The sequence below is a fragment of the Phocoena sinus genome, chromosome 18 (assembly GCF_008692025.1).
Source record: "Phocoena sinus isolate mPhoSin1 chromosome 18, mPhoSin1.pri, whole genome shotgun sequence".
NCBI classification, from domain to species: Eukaryota; Metazoa; Chordata; class Mammalia; order Artiodactyla; family Phocoenidae; genus Phocoena; species Phocoena sinus.
Window position 1 is genome coordinate 25,481,425 of NC_045780.1, and position 26,554 is coordinate 25,507,978.

The following is a 26,554-nucleotide window of genomic DNA, read 5'->3' on the forward strand; positions in this document are numbered from 1 at the left end:
GATGTTTGGTAATCTGGTGAAAAATGAAATCCAGTTGTAGTTTTGAGTCATCTGTATTTCTTTTTTTTGCTCTTTTTCTTCTATTTTCTCATTTATTCACTAAAAAATATTAACTGCTTACAATATGCCATGTACTTACGATGTGGGCACCCTCAGAAAGCTTACATTTTAAGAAACAAATAGGGCCCATTAGAGAGAAAACTACACAACTTTAGAGAGACCTAAGAAAACTGACTAACTGAAAGGACAATGTTGATAGATGAGAAGAATCAATGTCAAAAACAATTATGCCAGCTATTACCAATTCAGTAGGTGTGGTATGGGATCACAGAGTTTCGGGGGGAAGGCAGAGGTGGCAACTTGAAATAATGAATAGATATGAACATTTTTAAACCGAAAGGTACTATGAGGGTATCTGCTTCACCAGATGTTAAAACATACTATGAAAACACGATAGTGAAACCAGTGTGGTGCTGGTACAATAACAGACAACCAGAAACAAACTCTAGTTCATGTATGATGTGTGAGCAAGTACCATACTATTTTAATTATTACAGTTTTTCAATACTTAAAAATCTGGTTGTTTCCCCCCATACAGTTTTCAGAAGTTATAAAAATTGCATTAAAAAACAAAAACTGCTTTTGACTGTCTGGATTATGCTTCTTTGAATACGATTTCATCCAGAAACCAGACCTCACAGATCCAGGTGTCATAAGGGTTATCCACATATACCCACAATATTAACATGCTTAGCGAAAAAAAAACACAAAACAAAAACCCACAGTGGCCATGGGGGAGGGGTCAGAGATTGCTGGGACTTTTTTTTAAACACTTATTTCTCTATTGTTTAGAATTTTTATATATAATAAAAATACATTGACTTTATAATCTCCTAACCATACAAAAATATAGGCAAAACAATATAATAGAAAGGTGTAATGGTAGACATGATATCAAATATTTAACTTCTGCAAAAATCCAGTAATTGAAGCTGGTATATTCTCTACTTATTCTTTCAAAGCAAATAGAAAAGTACTATTTTTCATGATTTGATTTACTAAAATTTTTGTGTTTGTCAAGTCTTTTCTGAGCAATCCTTAAAACCAGTTTCAGTTTAAGGTGAATTGCCTTTAAACTTCTGAGACTACTGTCTTGTTATAAAGGTAAAGGAGATAATTTAAAGAATGCATCAAAGAGAAACACTTTACATAATGAGGTGTGGTTTTAAAAATGTCCTCAGATTGTTTATTTTGTATGAGCGAAATATGTGGGTAAAATATAGCAGTACTCCATTTATATCTTATTATCTTTACCAGTTGAGGAGAGTCAAGCACCAAAGTGCACTGCTTATTAGCTAGATGACTGACAAATGGGCTTGGAGAATGTAAAATACTTCTCTATAACACTATACATTCGTGAAATAGCCAAGTAAGTATACTGAACAAATATAAAGACAAGTCTCCAAATACTATCTGTCTCACCAATGCTAAGTTGACACTGATCAGTATTAGAAGAAAAAAAAAAAACAATATTTAATTTACTCTTTCATAAAGTTTTTAATAAGCTATAATTTTCTTACATGTACACTAGTAACCTTAAAAAGACAAATACTACCAAATGTTAACTAGTGTACAATTTATAAAAAATATAATTTTAAGAATTTGGAATAATAAAGGGAAGGTACCTACTTCAAATGGATTAAATAAGAAAATGCCACTTTTTAAGAAATTTCACCAGGAAATGGGAAATTTCCAATTTGTCTAAAGGAACGCTAAAACCTTTTACTGAAGTCAGAGACCTTGCTATTTTTGTTCAAGAATTCATCTACACAGTTTCAAATAAACCCTAAAAAATATTATCCAGTACATATAAGGCCGCTACACAGAGTACATGACGGGAAAAAAGGACTCCATCAGAATGAGAAGTTGTGAAGAACAGAGATATGTCTTGCTCACCTTTACATCTCCAGTTCCTAGCACAGTGCCTGGCTCAAGGTGAAAATGCTTAAGCAATGGTTGTTGCTTTGCATTGAACCAGGCAGATACACCCTTCTACCTTTGGTTCGATTTTCATTCCATATTAAGCACGACCTAAGCTTCAGTCCTGGTTCTTGGCCCTTGATGTTAAACTGAATAAAGTAAGCCAATATGCATACACTTTCTACATCAGTTCTTCTGACAGGATCCTCAGGACTGACTCATCACGGGCTGTGAATCTTCTCTTATGTGGTCTAATTCTTATTTCTTGGATAATATCCGCATGCAAAAGTAATGCATTTTCAGTGCAGTACAAGTATGTTCATATGAGTAAGAATGGAATAAAGGCCTTTCTTTTCCATGTTTTAAATAACAGATACATAGCATCTTATGACATAATCAGCAATTTTTAGACACTGAACATAATACACTGTATTACAATGCGATGTGGTAGGCTTCCATTTTAGGAACAAAAATCAATTTCACATGAAAAAAGATTTATTTTACATTTAGAATAAGTCTAAATTTTTAGCATTTAAGTACTGTAAAATAAACAGAGAGGAGCTTTTAAGATGTATTGTCTCCATTCTGTCCAAAAAGCCCGTACAAAAAGCTTTTTTTACAGTTATTGATCATCACCTCGTTGCCTTAAATTTCTAGATTTTCCATTTTCAATTCTTCTCTTTTTGAAGACTGGGGCCACTCCATCTGCCACGACTCCAAGAGAAGTGACTGTTTTTTCTTTAAAAACCACTTTGGGTTCCCCACCAACATCAGCCTCTGAAGTTGATACATATTCATTTTCAGTGCTTGGAAGTTCCAAATCTACCTTCTCACTGGAACAGAAAGTGAAAATGAACCATTATTTGACAGAGTAAGATAAACTTTCACCTAATGTGTGAGCCCACCAAAGCCTCAAGGTCATCTTTCTAATGATAATAATAGAAGTTAGAAGCTGGTCGTTTTGGAGTAGGAAACTATTTTAAAACACTGATTTTATAATATTATTTAAGATACTGAGCACCTGTTTATGTGGACACATGAGGAAAAGTCCCATCTATTCTTTTGTTCCTGTTGGGTGTATCATTGACGGAAATGCTTGTACTTACGATTAGCAGTATAAGTTACACAGGTGGATAAATGAGAAGTATCTTTGGAAACAGATTTTGCTGTGGACTGACAAGGACTCTGGAGGCTTACACAGCACAAGACGAAAACCATGGAATCCCAATGTTCTGGTGTAGCAGACTCCGTGAGACTGTTTGCCTAGCATCTCTTTTCTAGGACTAGCCCTTCAACTATCCACTTGGTTAGTATGAATAATCAGACGACTAGTACAGAGCTCAGTAACTAATTAATATGAACCTATCATAGTACCCTACCGTCTACATAGTCAACTGGTTTGTGAAAGAGTAAGTAAGTCACACCATACCCATCAGTCCCGCCCATGAGCTTTTTGAACATGGACCAGAAAGACCATTATGTTTAATGCTCTAGTGGCTAAGAATGTGAAACCTGTTGGGAACCATATATCCTCCTATTTAGAGAAAGGAGTTCTGCAGAGATAGAGAGTAAGGCTGGCATACAAAGAAAAGTAGGATGGGAGATGGAGAATCCTGCCAGTGTTTCAGGCCTGGTTCCAATAATTCGTGAGGCCCAATTCCTACCCCTCCTACAACTTGTAGGTAGAACCTTTCTGGGAATCTCTGAACTAATAACCTCTTTTTTCAATTTAAGGTAACTCAAGTTTCTATCACTTGAAACCAAAAGATTACCTGGTCAGCATGAAAGGAAGAGTGATGACAATAGAGAAAAGGGAATAAAAAGTAAAGGTATGATTTAAATGTTAGAAGTCCCAGATATTGTATTTCCCAGTTGAGAAACCCCATCTAAGAAGAGTGAAGATTATACAGATCTACACTCCTCAATCTCAGAAGAACCCAGGTAATGTAGTCATTCATCTTGATTCTTGGAAATAAAGGGAGAAAAACCTTTCCTGGAGGCCAGGAGAAGTTTGAAAGGTTATGGTAGATCTACAGTAGTAGTTAACTCTAATAACAGCAGCTATAGTGAATGTCTACTATAAACCAGACAATGCACTAGGCACTTGGAATAGAAATATTCTCTTTTCATTTGGGGTCTTCTAGTTAGTGTCTTTTTTAGCACTAGAACACCTTTTAACTTTTTTTCCCTTTTGGGAACCACCTCTTCTCCCTTCTGAGTTTTGAGCTTAATTCAGTTCAGGTCCAGTCAGAATTCACAGTGGTTAGCTCAGGAAGAGGAACTGGGTATGTGATGAAAGCTAAGCAGGATCACTTCTGGAACTCGCAAAGCAGCACCTCTTTTTTGCTGGGATCTCTAACTGTAAGTATGATATAAGCCTAAAGCTTTGCTATCAAGTGACTGGGAGAGCCTGTGAGAAAGGCAGTCAAGTCAGAGGAAAGCAGAGACAAAAGAGACATTCACAGTGATTTCTCATCAACTACGGCTCTTGACAACTGCAGTTTAGAGATAACATGATTTTTAGGTGTTTGCTTAGAATTTAAATTTAATATATGCTTTTGAGTTCAATTATCTTAAAAGTACATGATAACAAATTTGCTTCCCTCTCACACAGACCATGTAGAAAGGTCCGTGGTGGTAGAATTGAGAGATCTTTTTATGTTCCAACCTATATATACATGGGTTAAAAAACAGGCTTAAAAGCGGTCTCTAAGCATTGTAATAATTTTTAAAAATGTAACGATAGTTAGGAAATTTGCTAGAATTGCAAAAAACAAAATAAAGAATATAAGTACAAAGGATATAAGAACAAGGAAAATTTCAAATCAGTAATGGATAGTTCAAAACTAGAAAAACCAAAACCAAAAACTATTCTATATAATATAAAACTTGAGGAAGAAGCTATCTTAGTAGATCATGATGTTATATAACATTTCCTCAAAAACTGATGAGGGGATGCAAGAAATAGGAATTCTCACTGGAACAGGTCCTAAATTTGATTTGTTTTGAATAGAGACGCCTTCCAAACTTTATTGTATTAAAAATATATGTTAAATGCCATTTTTGTTTGCTTTTCCTACTTCCCTATCTTCCCTTAGATTGCCAACAATGGTGCTTTCCAGGAAGGCTAGCAGCCCCTGAAGTTGATGGGGTATTCATTCTTGGCTTTGTATTTTTATGTTTTTACAGGAGTGGAAACTGAGGCTTAGAGAGAAGTTAAATAACTTGGTCAACTAAACTGTTACGGTAGTAATATTACTTGGATTAAAACCCAGGCCTGTGTTGATCTAAAACCTATATTCTTCCCCCTAGACCACTCTGCTTCTGGGTGAAACTAAGAAATTCCATTAGCCAAGCAGAGAAAGATTTTGAGTAATGAAGAACAGTAGGGTTCGAATCTCTGTCCAAGAAAATCTATGAGAGACTCATTTAATTTCACAATCTTCGTGTTTTGTGTTGTATTTTGATAAAGTGATCAAGTCATAGTATTACTTCTTAAGTGGGATTACGAGAGAGATAAAATAGAAAAAGAGTCCATTTTTGAAATCATGGTCCTAGGGAATTCCTAAGTGGAAGCTAACAGAAGTGGCAGTGAAGTAGGATATACACCTGTGTGACATAATCAGAGGAAAAGAGGTTTGTATTTGAAAGAAAAGAGTCTGCAAATAAAATATCTTACAGAGAATACACCTTCTTTTCAAATAACTTTAGAACAGTTACAAAAAATAATTACATAAACACTTCCTCAAAACCACGGTCATTTCCAAGTTCAAAATGTAAAAATTGTAAAGGTTATAATACCTGAACACAATGTAATAAAGGTGGAAAAAACCCCAAAAAACTTCCACCTATGTAGAGATTGAAAAATAAGTCCTTTTGGAAAACCACCAAGTCAAAAAAGAGTAAGCAAAAACACAATATTAAATTGTTCCAAAAACAATGAAATCAAGGAATCATCACCCAAAGTTTATGTGATATATGGACAGAATTATATTCAGAGACAATACAGCTTTGACTATTTTCATTAAGAAATAAGAACAGACCCCTTCCTTACCTCCTGTCAATAGTCTTAAGTGTTCATCTGAAGAAAGAACAAACACAAAGAAACTTAAGAAAAGTCAGGGGAAGAAAATTACAAAAGTAGAAATGAAGAAACAGAAAATCCATTAATAAATGGATATGTAATAAAATACATAGTTAAAAATAAGAGCCGATTCATTAAGAAAAAACAAATTTAAAAAGCCTTTAGTGGAGACCCCAGTCTTCATTCCCACAAAATGATCAACAATTAGATAGCTACCCATGAAGAAAAACAGCTCTAGGAGAGCTCTGGAGTCCATTTAAGAAATTTAAGCAACACAGTGGAACAAAATACCATGAGAATAATTGCAAAAAAAGATAAGAAAGACAACTTCACTTTGCCCGCATCATCCCATCCCCGGAGCTGACACCGCTCAGAGACAAGAGGAAACCTCCCAGTTGGAAACAGTTCCCCTCAACATGAAAAGAATAGTGGGTGGGTGACCAGCTGATGCAGCCTTTTGGGCCACTGCAGGAAGGTCCTACTTCGGTTTCACTCCACCCACAATGGCGAAGGTGAGACCTATAGAGACTGCTAGGAACAAGGAAAAAAATCAGGGACTACCAAGAACAGCCATGCAGTGGGAGTGACTGCAGTTCACAGTGATCTGCTCTACAGGCAAACAAAGCAGCTTTTGCCACTGAAGAAAGAACCAACAGACATCACAGCTGCTTCAGATGCCCTGCAGATTTCACCAGGTGTTGTGCTGCACAGCTATTAGCTTTCACTTATGTCAGCTGCCTCAGTCCCTTTGCCCTTGCCACTGCCAGAGCCCGGGAACCACACTGCAGTCAGCTCAGGCCTCTGTGCAAGATGGCAGCCTAGACTCCCATGGCTGACCCCACTGCCATTTGCATGCTTGGGGCTAGCCCCACCAACTCTGCACGTGCATGGTGCTGCCCTGACACCCATCACCAGCCTCTACTGCAGTGCTTACCCTCAGGGGGAGATTGTGCAGCCATGGGAAAGCACCCCGACAGCCAGGGTCCCTGAAGCTGTCCGTGAACGCGTAGTTGACTCTGGCCCTTTGCTGCCTGCCTGGCCCCTACTACTGTGTGTCTGCAACTGGCCCTGACCACTACATACACAGGCATCTGTAGCTGGCCCCGCAGCCGAGTGCACGTTCACCACCAGAGCCGGCCACCACCACTGCCTGGCCTGGTCTCCGGCTGCTGGACCTGGAAGTGCTGCTGAGGACCCCAACAGCCCTTGCAGCCACTGTGGAACCCTTGCAGTGTTTGCCAAGAACCACGCAGTTGTTGGATTCTAGTGACCTGAGCTAAAGTGATGACAACCCCCCAGACCCACTGCTGCCACATGCCCCCTTGGCGGCCGGTACCACCAGACCTGCTCCAGTGTGCCCCACCTGCAGGTGGAAGTTTTCCCATAGTGACATTAGTCTATAAAGTCTACAAGAGGTTATTCGTTTTTCAAATGTGTAGACACCTACACAAGGCTGCTAGGTTCACCAAGAATCAGGGAAAAATGCCTCTACCAAAGGAATACAGTAAACTTCCAGTAACTAGCCCAAAGAAATTGAGACCAGGAACCATCCAACAAAGAATTCAAAAAAACTGTTCTACAGATGCACTGAGAACTATAAGAGAATACAGGCAAACAATTTAATGATATCAGGAAAACAACAGAAGAACAAAACGAGAAATTCAAGAGAGATAAAAAACATAAAAAAGAACCAAGCAAATTTTGGAGCTGAATAGTACAATGACTGAACTGTAGCATTCAATAGAGAGCTTCAACAGCAGACGAGACCAAGCAGAAGAATCAGTGAGTTTGAAGACAGATCATTTGAAATTCTGTAGTCAGAGGAGAAAAAAAAGAGTGAAAAGGATGAAGAAACCCTATGGGACTTTTGGGACACAATCAAGAGAAATAATGTATGCATCCTTGGAGTCTCAGAAGACGAAGAGATGGAAAAAGGGGCAGAAAGATTATTTAAAGAAATAATGGCTGAGGGAATTCCCTGGTGCATCAGTGGTTAGGACTCTGTGCTTTCACTACCGAGGGCACAGGTTCAATACCTGATCGGGGAACTAAGATCCTGCAAGCCACATGGTGTGGCCAAAAAAGAAAAAAAAGAAACAATGGCTGAAAACTTGCAAAATGTGGGGAGAGATTTATGGGTCCAAGTTGAAGTTAGTAGGTCACCTCAAAATTTCAATCCAAAAAGATCTTTTCCAAGACACATTTTACTAAACCTGTCTAAAATCAAAGAATTTTAAAAGCAGCAAGAAAAAAGAATTTCTCTCATACAAAGGAATTTCATAAGGCTATCAGCAGATATTTCAGTGGAGACCAGGATGATATATTCAAAGTGCTGAAAGAAAGAAAGAAAAAAAGCTAACCAAGAATACTTTACCAAACTAAACTGTCCTTCAGAAATGAAGGTGAGATAAAGACTTTCCCCCAAAAAATAAAAAAACCCACTGAGGGTATTCATCATCACTAAAAGTGCCTTATAAGAAATGCTGAAAGGTTGCTAATTACCAACATGAAAACACACAAAACAATGGTAAAGGTAAGCACAGAGTCAGATACAAAACAGTTTAATAATATAATATGGTGTCCTGTTAACTACTTAACTCTAGTATAAAGGTTAGAAGACAAAGGTATTAAAAATAGCTATAGCTAAAACAATTTGTTAATGTATACACAATATATAAAGATGTAAATTGTGACATCAAAGTAATACTGTAAATCAACTATGCTTCAATAAAACATTAATGGGGGGGGCAAGTGAAAAGGTACTTTTTGTATTCAACCAAAGTTGTTATTAGCGTAAAACAGACTGTCATATATATATGATCTTTCATATAAGCAGCATGGTAATTACAAAGCAAAAACCTAAAATAGACTCACAAAAGATAAAGAGAAGGAAATAAAAGCACACCACTATGGAAACTCATCAATTCAAAAAGGAGAGAGAAAAAAAGGAAAAAGGGAACTACAAAACTGCCCCAAACCAATAAGATGGCGTTAGTGAGTCCTTACATATATTAATCTAAATGTAAACAGATTTAATTCTCCAATCAAAAGGTACAGAGTGGTGGATGGATAAAAACACAAGAACCAACTATATGCTGCCTACTAGAGACTCAGTTCAGATTTAAAGACACACGTAAGCTCAAAGTTAAGGAATGGAAAAGGATATTCCATGCAAACAGAAACCAAAAGAGGGCAGGGGTAACTATATTTATATCAGACAAAATAAACTTTAAGCCTAAAATGGTAACAAGAGACAAAGAAAGTCATTATATAATGATAAGGGGGTCAATTCATCAAGAAGATATAACAACCTTAAATATATATGTGCCCAACACTGGAATATATTAAGCAAAAACTAACAGGTATGAAGGGAGAAATAGACAACAACACAGTAACAGCAGAAGCCTTAAATAAACCACTTTCAACAATGGATAGATCATCCAGAGAGAAAATCAACAAGGAAACATTGGACTTGAACAATACTTTAAACCAAATGGACCTTACAGACATATAGAGAACATTCCGTCCAACAGCAGCAGAATACACATTCTTTTCAAGCACACACAGAACATTCTCCAGGTCAGATCACATAATAGGTCACAAAATAAATCTTGGCAAATTTAATAAGACTGAAATCATACCAGGTATTTTTTCTGACCCAAATGGTAAAAAACCAGAAATCAGTAACAGGAGGAAAGATGGAAAATTCACAAATATATGGAAGTTAACACACTCCTGAACAGTTAATGGGACAAAAAAGAAATCAAAGGAACTCAAAAAATATCTTCAAACAAATGAAAATGGAAACACAATATACCAAATCCTATAGGATGCTGCAAAAGCAATTCGAAGAGGAAAGTTTATACTGATAAATGCCTACATTAAGAAAGAGATCTAAAAAAAAACAACCTAACTTTACACCTCAAGGAATTCGAAAAAGAACAAACTAAGCCCAAAGTAGCAGAAGGAGGGAAATAACAAAGATCAGAGCAGAAATAAATGAAATAGAGACCAGAAGAATAGGAAAGATAAGAAACCTAAAAGCTGGTTTATTGAAAAGAAAAACAAATTTGACAAACTTTTACCTAGACTAAGAAAAAAAGAGAAGACTCAAAATCAGAAAAGAAAGAGGAGACATTAAACTGATACCACAGAAATAAAAAGGATTGAAAGAGACTACTGTGAAGAATTATACATCAACAAATTGGATAACCTAGAAGAAATGGATACATTCCTAGAAACATACAACCTACCAAATGAATTGTGATAAACATAAAATCTGAACAGATCAGTGACAAGGAAGGATACTGAACCAATAATTAAAAACCTCCCAACACAAAAAAGGCCAGGACCAGATGGTTTCATTAGAGAATTCTATAAAACATTTAAAGAATAATTAACATCAATCCTCCTCAAACTCTTCCAAAAAACAGAAGAGAATATTCCCAAACTCATTACAGGAGGTTGGCATTACCCTGATACCCAAGCCAGATAAGGACACTACAAGGAAAGAAAACTATAGACCAATATCCTCGATAAATATAGATGCAAAAATTCTCAACAAAATATTAGCAAACTGAATTGAACAGCACATTAAAAGGATCATACACCATGATCAAGTGAGATTTATCCCTGAGATTTATCCCTGAGATGTAAGGACAGATGGTTCAACATTTGCAAATCAATTGATATTGATTGAAACTGAAAGATAAAAATCTGCATCTCAACAGATGCAGAAAACACATTTGACAAAATACAACATCATTTCATGATAAAAATACTCAACCAATTGGGAATAGAAGGAACATAACATCACAAAGACCATGTATGACAAATCTACAGCCAATATCATACTCAATGGTGAAAGACTGAAAGCTTTCTCTCTGTGATCGCAAACAGGACAAGGGTGCCCATTCTTGCCACTCCTATTCAACATAGTATTGGAAGTCCTAGCCAGATCAATCAGGCAAGAAAAAAGAAAGGCATCCAAATTGGAAAGGAAGTAAAATTATCTCTCTTTGTAGATAAGATGATCTTATATATAGAAAACCCTAAAGACTCCCCATGCCCCCCTCCTCCTCCAGCAAACTGTTAGAACTACTCAATAAATTCAGTAAATTTGCAGGATACAAAATCAAAATACAGGAAATTCCCTGGAAGTCCAGTGGTTAAGACTCTGCGCTTCCACTGCAGGTGGCGCGGGTTCGATCCCAGATCAGGGAGTTAAGATCCTGCAAGCTGCACAGAGTGGCCAAAAACAAAACCAAAATCAAAATACAGAAATCAGTTGCATTTGCATACACTAGCAACAAAACATTTGAAAAAGAAAAAAGAAAACAATCCCATTCACAATGCATCATAAATGATAAAACTGATAAATTTAACTGAGGTGGTGAAAGGTCTGTATACTGATAACTACAAGACACTGAAGGAAATTGAAGACACAGACAAATAAAGATATCCTGTGTTTATGGATCAGATCAATTAATATTGTTGTAATGTCCATACTACTCAAAGCCATCTGTAGATTCAATGCAATCCTGATCAAAATTCCAATGGTATTTTTCACAGAAATAGAAAAACAATCCTATAATTTTTATAGGAACCACAAAAGACCCCAAACAGTCAAAGCAATCCTGAGAAAGAAGACCAAAGCTGTAGGCATCACACTTCCTGATTTCAAACTATACTACAAATCTTTAGTAATCAAAACAGTATGATACTCTCATAAAAACAGAAACATAGACCAATGGAAAAGAATTGAGAGCCCAGAAATAAATGCTCACATGTAGGGTCAACTAACATTTGACAAAGAAGCCAAGCCTATTCAATAGGGAATATATATTCTCTTCAATGACTGGTGTTGGAAAAATTGGGTAACCACATGCAGAAGAATGACACTGGACCCCTATCTTACATCACTCACAGAAATTGACCCAAAGTTTATTAAAGACTTAAACATAAGAAATGAAACTGTAAAACTGCCAGAAGAAAACATTTAAAAAAAGCTCTACCTGACACTCGTCTTGGCAATGATTTTTTGGATATGACACCAAAAGCATGGTCAACAAAAACAAAAATCAACAAGTGGGACTACATCAAACTAAAAGCTCTGGGCAGCAGAAGAAATAATCAACAAAATGAAAAGGAAACGTACAGAATGGAAGAAAATATTTGCAAATCATATATTTGCTAAAGGGTTAACATTCAAAATATATGAAAAACTCATAACCCAATTACAAAATAACCCCAAAGAATCCAATTAAAAAATGGGCAGAGAAAATGAATAGACATTTTCTGAAGAAGACATACAAATGGCCAAAAGGTACATGAAAAGATGCTTGACATCACTAATTGACAGAGAAATGTGAATGAAAACTGCAATATCACCTCATACCTGTTAGAATGGCTAGTATTAAAAAGACAAGAGATAACAAGTGTTGGTAAGGATGTGGAGAAAAAGAGATACCTTCAGCACTGTTGGTAGAAATGTAAATTGGTACAGACACTATGGAAAACAGTATGGAGGTTCCTGATATTAAAAACAGGACTACCATATGATCCAAGATTCCCACCTCTGCATATACATCCAAAGGATATACAAACAGGATCTTGTACAGTTACCTGCACCCCCATGTTCACTACAGCATTATTCACAGTAGCCAAGATATGGATAAAGAAGATGTGGTATATACATACAGTGTAATATTATTTAGCTATGAGAAAGAAGGAAATCTACCATCTGTGACAACATGGAGGGACCTTGACAGCACTGTGCTAAGTGAAATAAGACAGAAAGACAAATACTATATGATATCATTTATATGTGAAATCGAAGAAATCTAAACTTACAGAAACAAGAGTACCGAGGTGGTTACCAGGTCTGAGGAATGGGGGAAATGGGGAGATTGAGCAAAAGGTACAAATTTCCAGTTATAAGACTATTTGGGGGAATCTAATTTATAGGATGGTGATTATAGTAATCATACTGTGTTACATACCTCAAAACTGCTAAGAGACTAGATCTTAAATGTCCTCACCACAAAAAAACCAACCAACCAACCAAACAGAAACATGGTAATTAAGTGTGACATGGAGGTGTTAGCTAACACTATTGTGGTAGTCATTTTGCAACATGTCAATCAAATCAACACACTGCACACTTTACTTATTTATTTATTTTGGCTGCACCATGCGGCTTGTGGGATTTTAGTTCCCCGACCAGGGATTGAACCCAGGCCCTCGGCAATGAGGGTGTGGAGTCCTAACCACTGGACCACCAGGGAATTCCTATGCACACTTTAAACTTACACATGTTATATGTAAATCATAGTATCTTAACACAGCTGGAAAAAAATTCTTTAACAAATATCATCCCAAAAGAATAAAAAAGTTTACAATGTGAAAGGATTTAAAAATTGAAAAATTTAAACATACAGGAATGTATTACCATATGTTTTAAATTTTAAGCCCTTGATGAAACACAAGATTTTAGGGGAAAATATGAATTACAGAAACTGACTAGCTGAAGCTATTTCCTACCCCTGCCCCCCTAACACCAGCTGCAGCATGTAACAGTGACTGAGTGCTTGGGTGTTCTAGGTACCCAGTATGAACACAGTGATAAATGTGTTAACTTGTTTTTTTCTAATTTATTCCTCACAATAAATTAGAAATTAGGCAGGAACTATTATTATCCCATTTTACAGATGAAGAAATTGAGGCTCATGTAGATTAGGCAACTTGCCTAATGTCACATAGATAGTATCCAAGAGACTAAAAAAGCTATCAAAACTTACCTCCCCCTAGAACTCCAGGACCAGAAGATTTTACTAGTGATTTTTAAAAAAAACTTTCTAATCCCATGGAAACTATTAACCATTTTAGAACATTAAAGAAATGGAAAGCTACCTAATCCATTTTATTTAGCATAAGTCAGATACAAAAATCTCATAAAATTATCATACATTTAACAAACAAAAACAAAACTAAACCATAGACCACCACTTCCCAATCAGTTTTCCACATCAGAGCTATGGCTACTGAAATTCACCAAAATCTATTTCTGATAATAATCCTTGAACAATCCAGAAATAAAGCACACTTCCTTAACATAATAAAGATTACCTATCTTAAGCCAATGGTCAATATAATCCTCAATATAAATTTTAGAGACATTTCTATTGATATCAGCAACAAAACAGATGTGTAGAAATGCCCACTCCCCTTATTATTATATAACAGTGGGCTTAAAAATGTAAGTAAAATAAATACGACATGAAATAAATAGGGAGTAGTATCAACAGAAAAAAATAAAAAATATTTGCAGACAAGTTCCTACATGGAAAACCCAAGACTCAAAAGAGTAAGTCTTAAAAATAATAATCAGCAACATAATTGGACACATAGGCTTTTTCACACCATAATTACTGGTTTACAAAATAATGGAAAAAATGGACTAAATCTGCAATTAAAAATAGCAAAATATATAAAAATTTATTCAGGTACTTAATAAACATGTACTAAGCACCTATTATGTGCCAGTCACTGTATTTAGTCCTAGGGTTACAGAAATGAATCAAGTAGACTAGGTGGCTACTTAGCTTACATTCAAGAAATGCAAGCATGAGACTTACAGTACAAAATGACTTGAGTAAAAAGAGGCATGTACAACATTTTTTGATGAAACTATGAAATACTGAAAACACATCAATTTTTGCCAAATTCAACAAGTATAATTGTTGAACACTTGCAAATGATTTAATTAACATGGAAAAAATGGGAAGAGACTACTTAAGAAAATTTGGAAAAAAAAATACAGGGATACACCACCAGATATCAGAACATACCATATAAAAGGATATAGTTAAATCATAATTAAGGCTTTATGGTACTGTCACAAAGATAGATGGACCAATGGAACAGAATAGGTAGCCAGAAACAAACGGATAAATTTAAGAATTAAACACAAGATTTAAAAAAAATGCCACTTAAAAATGGGGAAGAATGGTACTGGCAAAATCGGTTTACCAGGTAAGATAAAAAATTATTTTACAATCTCATCTTGGGATTTCCCTGGTGGTCCAGTGGTTGAGAATCCGTCTTACAATGCATGGGACACCGGTTCGACCCCTAATCAGGGAACTAAGATCCCACATGTTGAGGTGCAACTAAGCCCACTTGCCACAACTGCTGAGCCTGTGTGCCACGACTACTAAGCCCACATGCTCTGGAGCCCACGTGCCACAACTAGGGAAAAGCCCGCACGCCACAACTAGAGAAAAGCCCACGCACTGCAATGAAGAGCCTGTGAGCCACAACTGAGACCTGATGCAGCCAAAGAATAAATAAATATTTTAAAAAAATCTCATCTCATACAATGTATCAAAATTATTAAAGATGGATTAAATAACTACATAAAAGATGGATTAAATAATTACATAAAAATGTGGGCTTCCCTGGTGACACAGTGGTTAAGAATCTGCCTGCCAATGCAAGGGACACGGGTTCGATCCCTGGTCAGGGAAGATCCCACATCCCACGGAGCGGCTAGGCCCATGAGCCATGGCCACTGAGCCTGTGCGTCCGGAGCCTGTGCTCCGCAACAGGAGAGGCCACAACAGTGAGAGGCCTGCATACTGCAAAAAAATTAAAAAAAAATAATAAATTAATTAATTAAAAAAATCTCATCTCATACAATGTATCAAAATTATTAAAGATGGATTAAATAATTACATAAAAATGTGGGCTTCCCTGGTGACACAGTGGTTAAGAATCCGCCTGCCAATGCAGGGGACACGGGTTCGATCCCTGGTCAGGGAAGATCCCACATGCTGTGGAGCAACTAAGCCTGTGCACCACAACTACTGAGCCTGTGCTCTAGAGCCTGCAAGCCACAACTACTGAGCCCGAGCGCCACAACTACTGAAGCCTGTGTGCCTAGAGTCTGTGCTCTGCAGCAAGAGAAGCCACAGCAATGAGAAGACTGTGTGCAGCAATGAAGACCCGACGCAGCCAAAAATAAATAAATTAATTAAAAAAAAATAATAATTACATAAAAAAGAAGTAAGATCACACAAACCAGGAGGAGATACAAGTATAAACTTGACTTTTGGATGAAAAAGGGTAGTATCAATAAAACAGATCACAAAGGAAAAGAAATCAGACTAAACATTACAAAGTTCTACACATCTAAAACCATTATAAGCACAATTAAAAGTCAAACTACAAATGTGGAAAATCCACCATAACTACTACTAATAAATGGTTAGCGTCTGTACTACTTAAGGATCTTATGCAAGTAAGGAAAGACTAATACTTCAATAGAAAAATATGCAAAGACTATGAACAGACAATTCACAGAAGAGTAAATACACAACACTGATAAATACAGGTATATGAAAAAAATGTTTCAACCTCACCAGTAAATCTACTCAGGAAGTCAGACACAATCCATCACATATTAAACTGGCTGCTGTTAAGAATAATGGCTTTACAGTAAACTTATCACATGGAAAACAAAATACTCAAACTTTAAGAAATCTCAACTTTGAAGTACAGGAGATACTGGTTTAGGAAGGCCATCCTCCTATTGTAAGTCACTTAGGAAATCACTTAGGGGCTGAAGTAATCAATGCAGTCTATTATTTCTGCAACTTCAACATATACAGTCAATATACTTACGGTCCCTGGCACTATGTAGCATTAAATACACATTTCCTAATATTTCATTAAGTAAAATAAGAGCTGAATATTTAATAAAAACATTTTAATAGTTCAAAGCTATATTATGGTACAATATCATTAATGAATCAATTCTTATTAGAACAGTATATAAAGCTGTCCAAAACTTGTATTACTCCGTCTTCTGAAAAAACATGACCTTTTCATTAAAGTACAGTTTTTTGGTTTGTTTTTTTTGGCTGCCCGCACAGTACGCGGGATCTTAGTTCCTTGACCAGGGATCAAACCCAGGCCCCCAGCAGTGGAAGCAGAGTCCTAACCACTGAACGGCCAAGGAAGTCCCCTAAAGTACAGTTTTAACAATGAATAATTTCACTTTAAAAGTATGCATGGAACAGTTATATTACATTACCATTTCAAAGCATTAATGTTTGGAGAAAAACTGCTTAATTCATATAAATACTTTTTTCCCACCTGAAGATATTTTTTAAGCATTTAAGAAACACCAATGTGTGAAGCTGGGGGTGACATTTTCCTTTCATTGTGTAAATGATCCTAAGACAACAGCTGATATGAAAACATATCAGCTATTGATATGTATGTAACTGTAAACCAGGTATCATCTTTACCATGATCTTGTTTAGTTGATAAAACTGCCATTTTTTGAATAAAAACTTAATAACTTAGCTAAGTGTCACAAGCCATTTTCAATACAGTAACAAAACAAGAGCTTTTTTCTTGCCTTTAGATAGATCCCATGAAGCATGTACTGAATATGCAGGTATTTGTTTCTCTGATAGAATAACGATGGTTGAGTTGAGAATGCACGTGTGTGTATGGTATGTTAGTGTGGGAATGTGCGGTCAATAGAAATGTCATGTCTTAGTAAGAATTAAAACAATCATTAGTTTACTTTAAAAAAATAAACCTTAGCTTACATTTTAAAATATTTAATTAGAAAAAACAAAACCATTCTAGAAATAAAGGAAATGAGCTACACTTTTAATGAGCACCTTATTCCTGAAATTAGGTACTGCAATTTATGGAAGTAATGGGACGTAAAATACCTGTAATAACAGTGGCATTAAGTTTCAGGTACTTACTGGGATTCAACCTCTTGTTTAATTTCTTGCCATTCTCCATATGGGTTTGATTTTTTATGAGCTTTGGGTTTTTCTTCACTTGGACCTGATGAATTCTTCCCTTGGGTATTTTTTTCTTTCTGTGTTTCCGGTTCAGTTCCTTTATCACTATTTTTATTTTTTTCCTGAAATGTCAAAGTTAAGAAATAACAAACTTCAAGCAAAACTGCCAGGACCAAAAATTTCTTTAACGTAGTCTTGGTATTGATTTATAAATAATACATTAACTCAGTAGTTCAAATTTGCATGTAATACAACAAACGTACATAAAAGAACTCCTTTAATGCTTGATTAGGTTTTTCATTAAGTCTAAAATGCTAACACATCATGGCCAAGGCTGTTTTTTAAAATAATATAACACGATCCTATTAATGTTCTACCCCCCTCAGAGACATACACTGGCCTTTTTATCCTCTCTTCTACACTTTACTGCTTCTCTCCTTACTTACATGTCCAACAGACCTCCCTTTATACTGTGCCCCTTTTGAATTTAATGCCATGTCACTGGACCCTTCTATACCCATTATCTATTTAAAGAACTCCCTCAACAAATTAGTGTTAACTGAAATCCATCTTCATGTCGAGGACACTGCCAAAACCTCACTGGCCTGTACAACTGGTAATGATGTGAAATTGGAAAAAGACACACCCCTGAGGTAGAAATACCTCCCAAGGAGCCCCTGGAGAGGGCTGGTGCTTTTATCATCTGGGATAACAAAGCCCTGTGGCCCGGTTTAGCATGTGGACCATGCATTAGATTTCAGCCTCTTCGTAAACTTGCACAACCATGGGTGGCAGTCCTGGAACACTGTTTTGTTTGCAATTCTTTGAATGGATGTTAACTCATTCCCTTATGCTGCTGATATCACAGAAGTAGGAGACAGCATCAGCTTTCTCTTAGCCAACCTGACTGCTTCCAGGCCACAACATTTTTAAAGTGAGGTCATGCAATACATGCCTCCTCCTCTGAGGCTCATACCACCTTCTATATAGTTCTCTATATAGTTCTCTTCCATTCTTCCTCTCATGATCTAATGACCTCTGGCCACTACTCCATATATGTATTTTTTAACGTTCACACTTAATTGTATGTATGTTTTTTCCTTTATTTATTTACTTTTTGGCCATGTGGCATGTGGGATCTTAGTTCCCTAACCAGAGACTGAACCCATGCCCCTGCATTGGAAGCGCAGAGTCTTAACCACTGGATTGCCAGGGAAGTCCCCATTTCTCCATATGAAGTGATGACTATGGCAACTCTGTATGTTCTCTCTGTTCAAATTCTTGTCCTCCACACTGTAAAGCAACTATACTCTAATAAAAACGAAACAAAACAAAAAACCAAAACTCTTGTCATCCCAGAGCTTAAAAATTCCCTACCCTCAGTTTTGTGACCCACAAAACCAATGACTTAGGCCTTCACTATATTTCAGCCGCCTAATAAGATATTCTCCTCATATGTAGTACCTGGTGCATAGGTAGTATTCAAATATTAGATCCTCACACTTATGTTCCTTTTAATTTGAATGAGGTCATCACTCAAAAATGCCCCACTTACGAAATCTTAAACTCCAAAAGCCCACCCTCTGACCACAATGTTATTCTTTTGGCTTTCTGGCTCGCTTACTTCTACAATACCTCCTCTATCCAACATCATCTACTACCTTAATTTCCTGTGTTCTGAGTTTGTTAGTCTCATCTAGACTTTACATTCTTCGATATCAGGCCCCAGCCCACAGAGAATCACGTTATAAACATTCTTTTGCTAGCACCCTTAAAATATCTTTGTCTACGCCTGTCTATTGCGTAGGACCTAAAAATCTCCAACACAAATCTATCCAACCATTAGTTTGTCAAGTGATACAAAAAATCACACAACCATACAAACTGATGAGATTTCAGAATTTATGACATCCAATTTCAGCAGAGACTTTAACACTGCTTAGTAATGTGTCTCCAGTTATTTCTTCTCTTGGTCCCCTTAGTGATTATTCAAAATACATATTCAGCTCCACAGGGCTGAATTAATAATTTTATATTCATATCATGGAATACTATCCATCCATTATTTTAGTATATGAAGACTTAACGATGTCTTTGTGACAGATTAAATTGGAAAGTGATAATAAAACCTTATTACAGTATGATTCCATACCTTGTTTAAAGCAATGTACAAGTCTGAATAGAAAATTATAGACCAAAACCATCAAGGTATTATACTGATTTCTCTGGGAAACGGCAGGATTATAGTTTGTCCTTTTTTGTTTATCTGTATTTTGTAATATTTTGTTTGCTTGAAGTTAATAATATCTGTCCCACGTTGGATGCTGGGTTACCTAAATTTCACTATAAACATTGTAAGATATCTACTACACAAGAGCTTTCCTGCTGCTCTTCTATAAACTGGATACATTCCTCACCCTAAGTTCCACCAAGATTTATGGGGTAGGTTGAGAAGTTGCAGGCAATGACAAGACCCTAGGTAAGGCTGGAAGTGCCCTCTCTCCAGCATCCTGGATATTCCTTCACCTCTCAGGCCAGTACTCAACCATGGATCAATGCTATGTATCTTGTCTGCTTTGGCACCCAGGCTCCTGAGTGTTCCTGGAAAGGTCACAAAAGCAGGAGGACTAGCTATACTATTAACACTATAAAAATGTCTGTTCTACTTTCCCACCATGGTTGGGCACTTAGCACCACCACCTGTCAATCCTCTTACTTACTTCATTTCTTCTCCCACCCTGGCTCAGTGATTATTTTAGTCTGTTAATGTTGTCAAGCTCCCCAAAGCTTCTCACTCTCAGCAAGCAATCTTGATTTCTTTATACATGAGTAAATTGAGGCTAAAAGGCAGGACTCTTCTTTCCTGACAGCAAATCATCCACAGTCATACCTTACAGAAAATGAAAACCTTACCTTCTTACAGAAAACGAGTTTATTCCTTGTTCAAGACCAACCTATCTATCCACTTACCCTTGTTGGTATTCCGTTTCTACCTCCTTTGGAGTCCCTCTTAAGGAAAACATCACCACCACAAATCTCTCACAATTAAAAGTCAGTATGTAGCCACCATCTTATCATCTAATTTCTACTTTTCATTACATGTCCAAACCACATATACACTGTGAAGCACTTTTCATCCTCCTGTAATCTGAGTTTTCCCACCTAAAACTCTGGTATAACTGCTAGAAGGATATCAAGGACTTCCTTACTGCAAAATTCAATGGACATTTTTCCTTTTCTAGACCTAGTTAATCCCTGATGTTCTCTACTCCTTTGGCTTCTGGGATACTGAATTCTTCTGCTTCTCAGCATACCTTCCTAATCATTCTTTCCTCATTCTGCCTTGTGGGCTCCTCTTTCTCTCCTGTACTTAAATGTTTAATATTCCCCAAGGTCATTTTCCTAAGTTACTTCACCCATTCTGAGACTTAAATTACTACCAGTATGTTGATGATACTCAAATTAACATTTCTAGCCTAGACATTCATACTTGCGTGTTCAGACAGCTCTCTGAATGTTACAGAGGCATTTCAAACTTAGGAGGTCTAAAAATGAATTTACTATATTGTTATCAAATAGATATCAATAAATGATACAACCATTTATCCGGTTGCCAAAATGCATCTCTTGGTTTTATTTCTATCTTCTACCAGAAAGCTGAAGAAAGTCTGTAGATCTTTTCATAAATTAACGAACTGTTGTAAAGAGTAAATCAAGAACTTACCTTAAACTTTATTTTTAGCTTTTGCGTTTCTGTAGAGACCTCTCCTTTTTTTCCTCCCTTTTCTGCTGCTTGTTCCCCATCAGAATCATTATGTGAATCTGACGATTTGGACTCTTCTAGGGTGCCAAGTGACTTTTCATTGACTTTACTAGAAAGCAGATCGCCAGAGTGTGGAATGAAATCATCAGGTTTTTCCCATCTGGATTCTATTCAACACATTTTAATAGTCATGTTATTTAGTTACCAATTCTATTTAGAAGAATATTCCCAATATAATGTTTCCTGTCACTTACAGTATATTAAGTGACAACACTGCATCTGTTTCACACCATCATTTGATCAAGAAGATAATAAATAAGAGATCCCAAAGGTCTTGCTATGATCTTTCAGAAATTAAATTCAAGCAATCTGGATTCACTAGATGTATAAACTACAGCCCCAATGGAAAGAGACCTAAGAACTGGTAATACTTTCTGAGGACTCAAAATTTAACCAACACCAGTTTCAGAAAACATCGTAATGGGCCCACATGAGATTTCCTGAAATTTATTTATCACAAAATTTCCCTGGGATCTTCATAAAGTGGAATAATATGGCGAAGATCTGAATGAATATAATTTGTCATTTTATAAGGGGAAAAAAAAAAATCTCAGTTGAACTCTACTGCCACCCAGTGGTTTGTTGGGCTTTTAGTAAAATGATAGCAGTTCTAATTATCTGCAGTTACTCTCTATTTTTAGTTTAATAAAAGGGACAGGGATTCTAAAATTTACTGTTCAACTGGGAAAGTTTTAAGAGTAAAGGGGGCTCTATTAATAATCACATTGATCCAGACATAAACTGAAATTGTTGAGGGAAAATCAGTATGTATAGTCCCTCATTAATTACAGGGTTCTTTCCAGCACTAATGAAAAAAATTACTTTTTCCTTGTCTTTATTTCACGCAAGTAATAAAAGAACTTACAAGAAATAATTGGTTAAGCATCTAATATGTACCAGGCACTGTTTGGGGAACTGTAGAGACACATGACCATCATGAACTCAGAGTACAGGATCAGCTCTACTTAAGAGCAAATATAGGCTCAGTGACTTACCCACAATCATAGAGCTGGTAAGGGAAGCTGTGCGTTGAGCTCACTCAGATCTAACTCTATAGTTATATGTTATTTTATCTTTATAAGGATTCAGTACATCAAGTTTACTGAGGTAGAAGCATTGTCATCATTGGGCAAGCTGGGTATCTACTTGGAGGTCAAAAGGGCCTTTTCCTCCTAAAAGACTTAATGCTATGTAGCAGTCTTTGGATAGCAGGAATTAAAAAACAAACAGACAGGGCTTCTCTCGTGGCGCAGTGGTTGAGAGTCCGCCTGCCGATGTAGGGGACACGGGTTCGTGCCCTGGTCCAGGAAGAGCCCACATGCCGCGGAGCGGCTGGGCCCGTAAGCCATGGCCGCTGAGCCTGTGCGTCCGGAGCCTGTGCTCCGCAACGGGAGAGGCCACAACAGTGAGAGGCCCCGCATACCGCAAAAAAAAAACCCAAAAAACACAACAAACAAACAAAGCTCAAAGTTACACCAATACTATAGCTATTTTGGTAAATTTAATTGCAGAAGAAACCAACTATAATCACTGGCAAGACTAGTTTTATGAAACTAGATAAAATCTTAATTTGAAATACAGATAATAATTATGTAACAATAATTATGCATGTTTTATAAATATTTATATAACTGAAAATTATTAAATTAGTAAAAGTGAAAATTAGACAGTGTTATTAGCCACTGCTAAAATAGCTTCAGTTCTGCTTTTTAAAATAGGAGAAGGCAAGTTGAATGAGGTGGTCTTCCCAGGTAATGATTATATTTCTAAAATAATCCTGATAAAAACCAATGATGGTAGAGAAAGTAAAAATGATTTTCAAAGTAAAAAAATTTGTGAATGCAGTATCACTTGAGAAGAACAACACATGGCTCAGTATATTACAGAAATCTTTTTGCTTTTCCATTGTATTAATGTTTCTAAATTATAAAAAATACATACTTGCTACAGAAATATGTTTATCACTATACTAAAATTCTCAAGTTCAGACAATTCATCAGCAGGCTAATAAGCAGTGTGAGGTACAATTTTAGACAGCTTAAGAGATAAACAAAGGTAATACTTACCCCCTGTTTCTGTATTATAATAATAGGTATAGCCATTTTCACTTAAACCTTCTACCCAAACGGTCTTCACTGCCGTCTAATGGGAGGAAAAAAACCAGCATAAACTGAAGACGTGGTTATATATTAGATAACTAAGGCAGACTCAGCCAGCCTTTCCTTTCCTCTTGACACCTGGCAATTAGGGGTGGTGGTACTGATCATGGCCAGGAAGCTTGATTTGTGTTAATCATGAGCCACCTTTCAGGGAGGGAGGGAATGCCTTGCCTCTGAAAGCCAGGAACAGTTCTTTGCAGACTGACAGGGACATGTAAATGGCAACTGACTGCAAACCAACTAATAATATTTGCCCTGCGTGGACTTTTAGGGTAGACATCACTTTTCCACCACCATCCACCCTTTTAACAAAAGGACTATAGAAAGAAAGAAACAAAGGGGGTTGGGGGGACAGGGAGGCTTATCTGGAAGTAAATTTGCTTAATCAACCCTACAAAAATCCCAGAAGCCAATCACTTAAAAGAACTTTAAAAAGACTATTAATGTGCTTCAGTTACCTTTTTTAAGTTTCCTTGAAATCCTTCAGGTTTCTCCCACTGAGATGCTTAAAACAAAACATATTGCATTTGTAAAATCTCCCCCAAAAAATTTCATTTGGCAAAAAATTACAAGATATTCAACATGAATGAAACACTACGTGTCATAATTGAAAAATAAAAAGAAACAACATACATCCCAGTAGTACTGTGAAGAATACATGTGAATGCTATGTAACCAAGAAGGAAGGACAGAATGAAGGATAAGAAGTTACTGGTACTTCACAAGAATTATTAGAGCTAGGTAGGGCTTCTCTTAAAGATTTCTTGGAATTCAGACTTGATAAATTTTGACATCTTGGGGCAGGGGAGAGTGAGAGATGGAATGAATGACTCCAAAGAGGAATAAGATGAAGAATGCAGGAATTAAAAACAAATATTGCTGAGAGCAGGAGTATATAAAGTAGGATGGTGAACAAAGGCAGCAAGGAATAGGCGCCAGAAGGGAGAAAAAATGTAATTAATTTCTATGTAAATTTGAGAAAGACTTATAATTCCCAGCATACAATTATTTATGGTTCACTGCTGAACAACACGCACTTCACTTATGGCTCAGTGCAAACTCTCAGAGATTGTTACTATTTCTATGTCGTCAAAAACTGACTGTGGTTCTAGAGATCTTAATAATTCCCATAATACTGGTAGCCCAAGGTTTTCTTTGTGATTAACTCTCTAATCTCATTTCCTACCTTCCTGACCATTCTTACCTGTTCTTCTACCCATTCCTTTAATATATGTACCACCCACCCTTTCTACTTCTTGTTCTCTTCTTTCTCCTTGTGATCTCATACACTCCTAAAAGTTAAAATATTTACAAAGCTTTATTGAGAAAATATAAAGCTATAATTTATTTGTAAGGAACCCACTATTAAGTCTTTAATTATGACCTTGAGTCACTATGAGAAGGGTACCTTTTTAAAGGGCACATAATTTTTTTCCCAGTGGCAAAAACGTAAAGTTAGTCTTTCATTGTTTAAACGTTCCAATATTAACTAAAAGTCCTAACACAAAACAAACTGTCAGTTATCATTCTCTACTATTTTTATGCCTAAATGACTTACCTCCTGTGATAAGATCATAATAATAATGGTAACCCTCAGAGGTTATGCCTTCTACCCATCTGCCCTTTGAAGGGTCTTTTTTCTTTTTCTTCTTTTCTTTCTGCTGATTTGATGCAGAGGTGGGTGGCATAGTGCTGGTTACTGGTGACACGCTTGGATCTGAAATTTCTGAAGAAAGATGAGAGAAGGGTGAAGTAGCTGATGTAAATTTTTTTTCCTGTTATAAAACACTAATAATTTTATTCCAATTAAAAGCCTGACAAGATTCTTTTGGGAACTTGACACGTTATTGCAAAGCCTATTTAGAAAGCTAAATATGCAAGAATATAAGAATATCCTGGAGAATTGTAAAAAAGAAGTGATAAAGGGAATCTAGTCCTACTAGATATTAAAACATTCTGAAACTCTGATTAAAAAACCAATAGTGTAAAACTGATCCAGGAGTAGACAAACATATGACTGAAACACAATAGTACAGAAACAGTTCCAACTGCATATTTCTAGTATTTCTTATTAGAGAAAAAAAATAATTTAACAAAAGATGTTGGACTGACTGGTTAATTATTTGGAAAAAAGTAAATTTATTCTCCACTCCCTGCTCCTCCCATGTTTTTTACATCAATATAAATTTCAGATCAAAGATATTTACAAAAAAACCAAAAAGTAAAATAATGTTAAATTTGAATGCATAGAAATTCAAATATTTGGTATGGCAAAAATAAAAACAACAAGAAAAACGTAAGACAGACAAATGATAAATCTTTACAACAAATATGACAGAGGATTAATGTTCCTAACAAAGATCCTTTACAAATCTAACATTCTAACACAAAAATGGGCAAAAAGTACAAAGGTACTTTAACACTTAACTTCACTAATATCCAAAGAAATGCAAATACATACAACTTTTTTTGCATTAGATCAATAATACTGAAAAGAATGAGTAATCCACAGTCAGTCAGTATGATCTATCGGATATTTACATGGGTATAAAAAATGGGTAGTTTTTATGGCTTTGCTTTTTTCCAAAGGAATAATTATTTCCAACATTAGTTAATAAAATAATTTTATTTCTAGAAAAAGTATAAATCAGCCCAACATTTGTGGAGACAGCTTGATTTC

The 26,554-nt window shown here is 36.2% G+C and overlaps 1 protein-coding gene across 3 annotated transcripts in view; it reads right to left on the bottom strand.

Moving 5' to 3' along the window:
* Window positions 1-504: 504 nt before the first annotated feature.
* The window catches only part of WBP4 (WW domain binding protein 4), a 32,718-nt gene continuing 6,668 nt past the window's right edge, over window positions 505-26,554 (bottom strand). For 2 of the 3 annotated variants that reach the window (XM_032610776.1, XM_032610777.1), the window contains exons 5-10: window positions 25,433-25,600; window positions 24,333-24,379; window positions 23,782-23,857; window positions 21,617-21,822; window positions 17,851-18,014; window positions 505-2,813 (exon numbers count right to left, since the gene is read on the bottom strand). In XM_032610776.1, the coding sequence (XP_032466667.1) occupies window positions 2,603-2,813; window positions 17,851-18,014; window positions 21,617-21,822; window positions 23,782-23,857; window positions 24,333-24,379; window positions 25,433-25,600 (872 nt within the window). In that variant the 3' untranslated portion in view covers window positions 505-2,602. Of the gene's footprint in view, window positions 2,814-6,034; window positions 6,062-17,850; window positions 18,015-21,616; window positions 21,823-23,781; window positions 23,858-24,332; window positions 24,380-25,432; window positions 25,601-26,554 lie in introns of those variants that run through there. The other variant, XM_032610778.1, reaches the window with a different exon arrangement.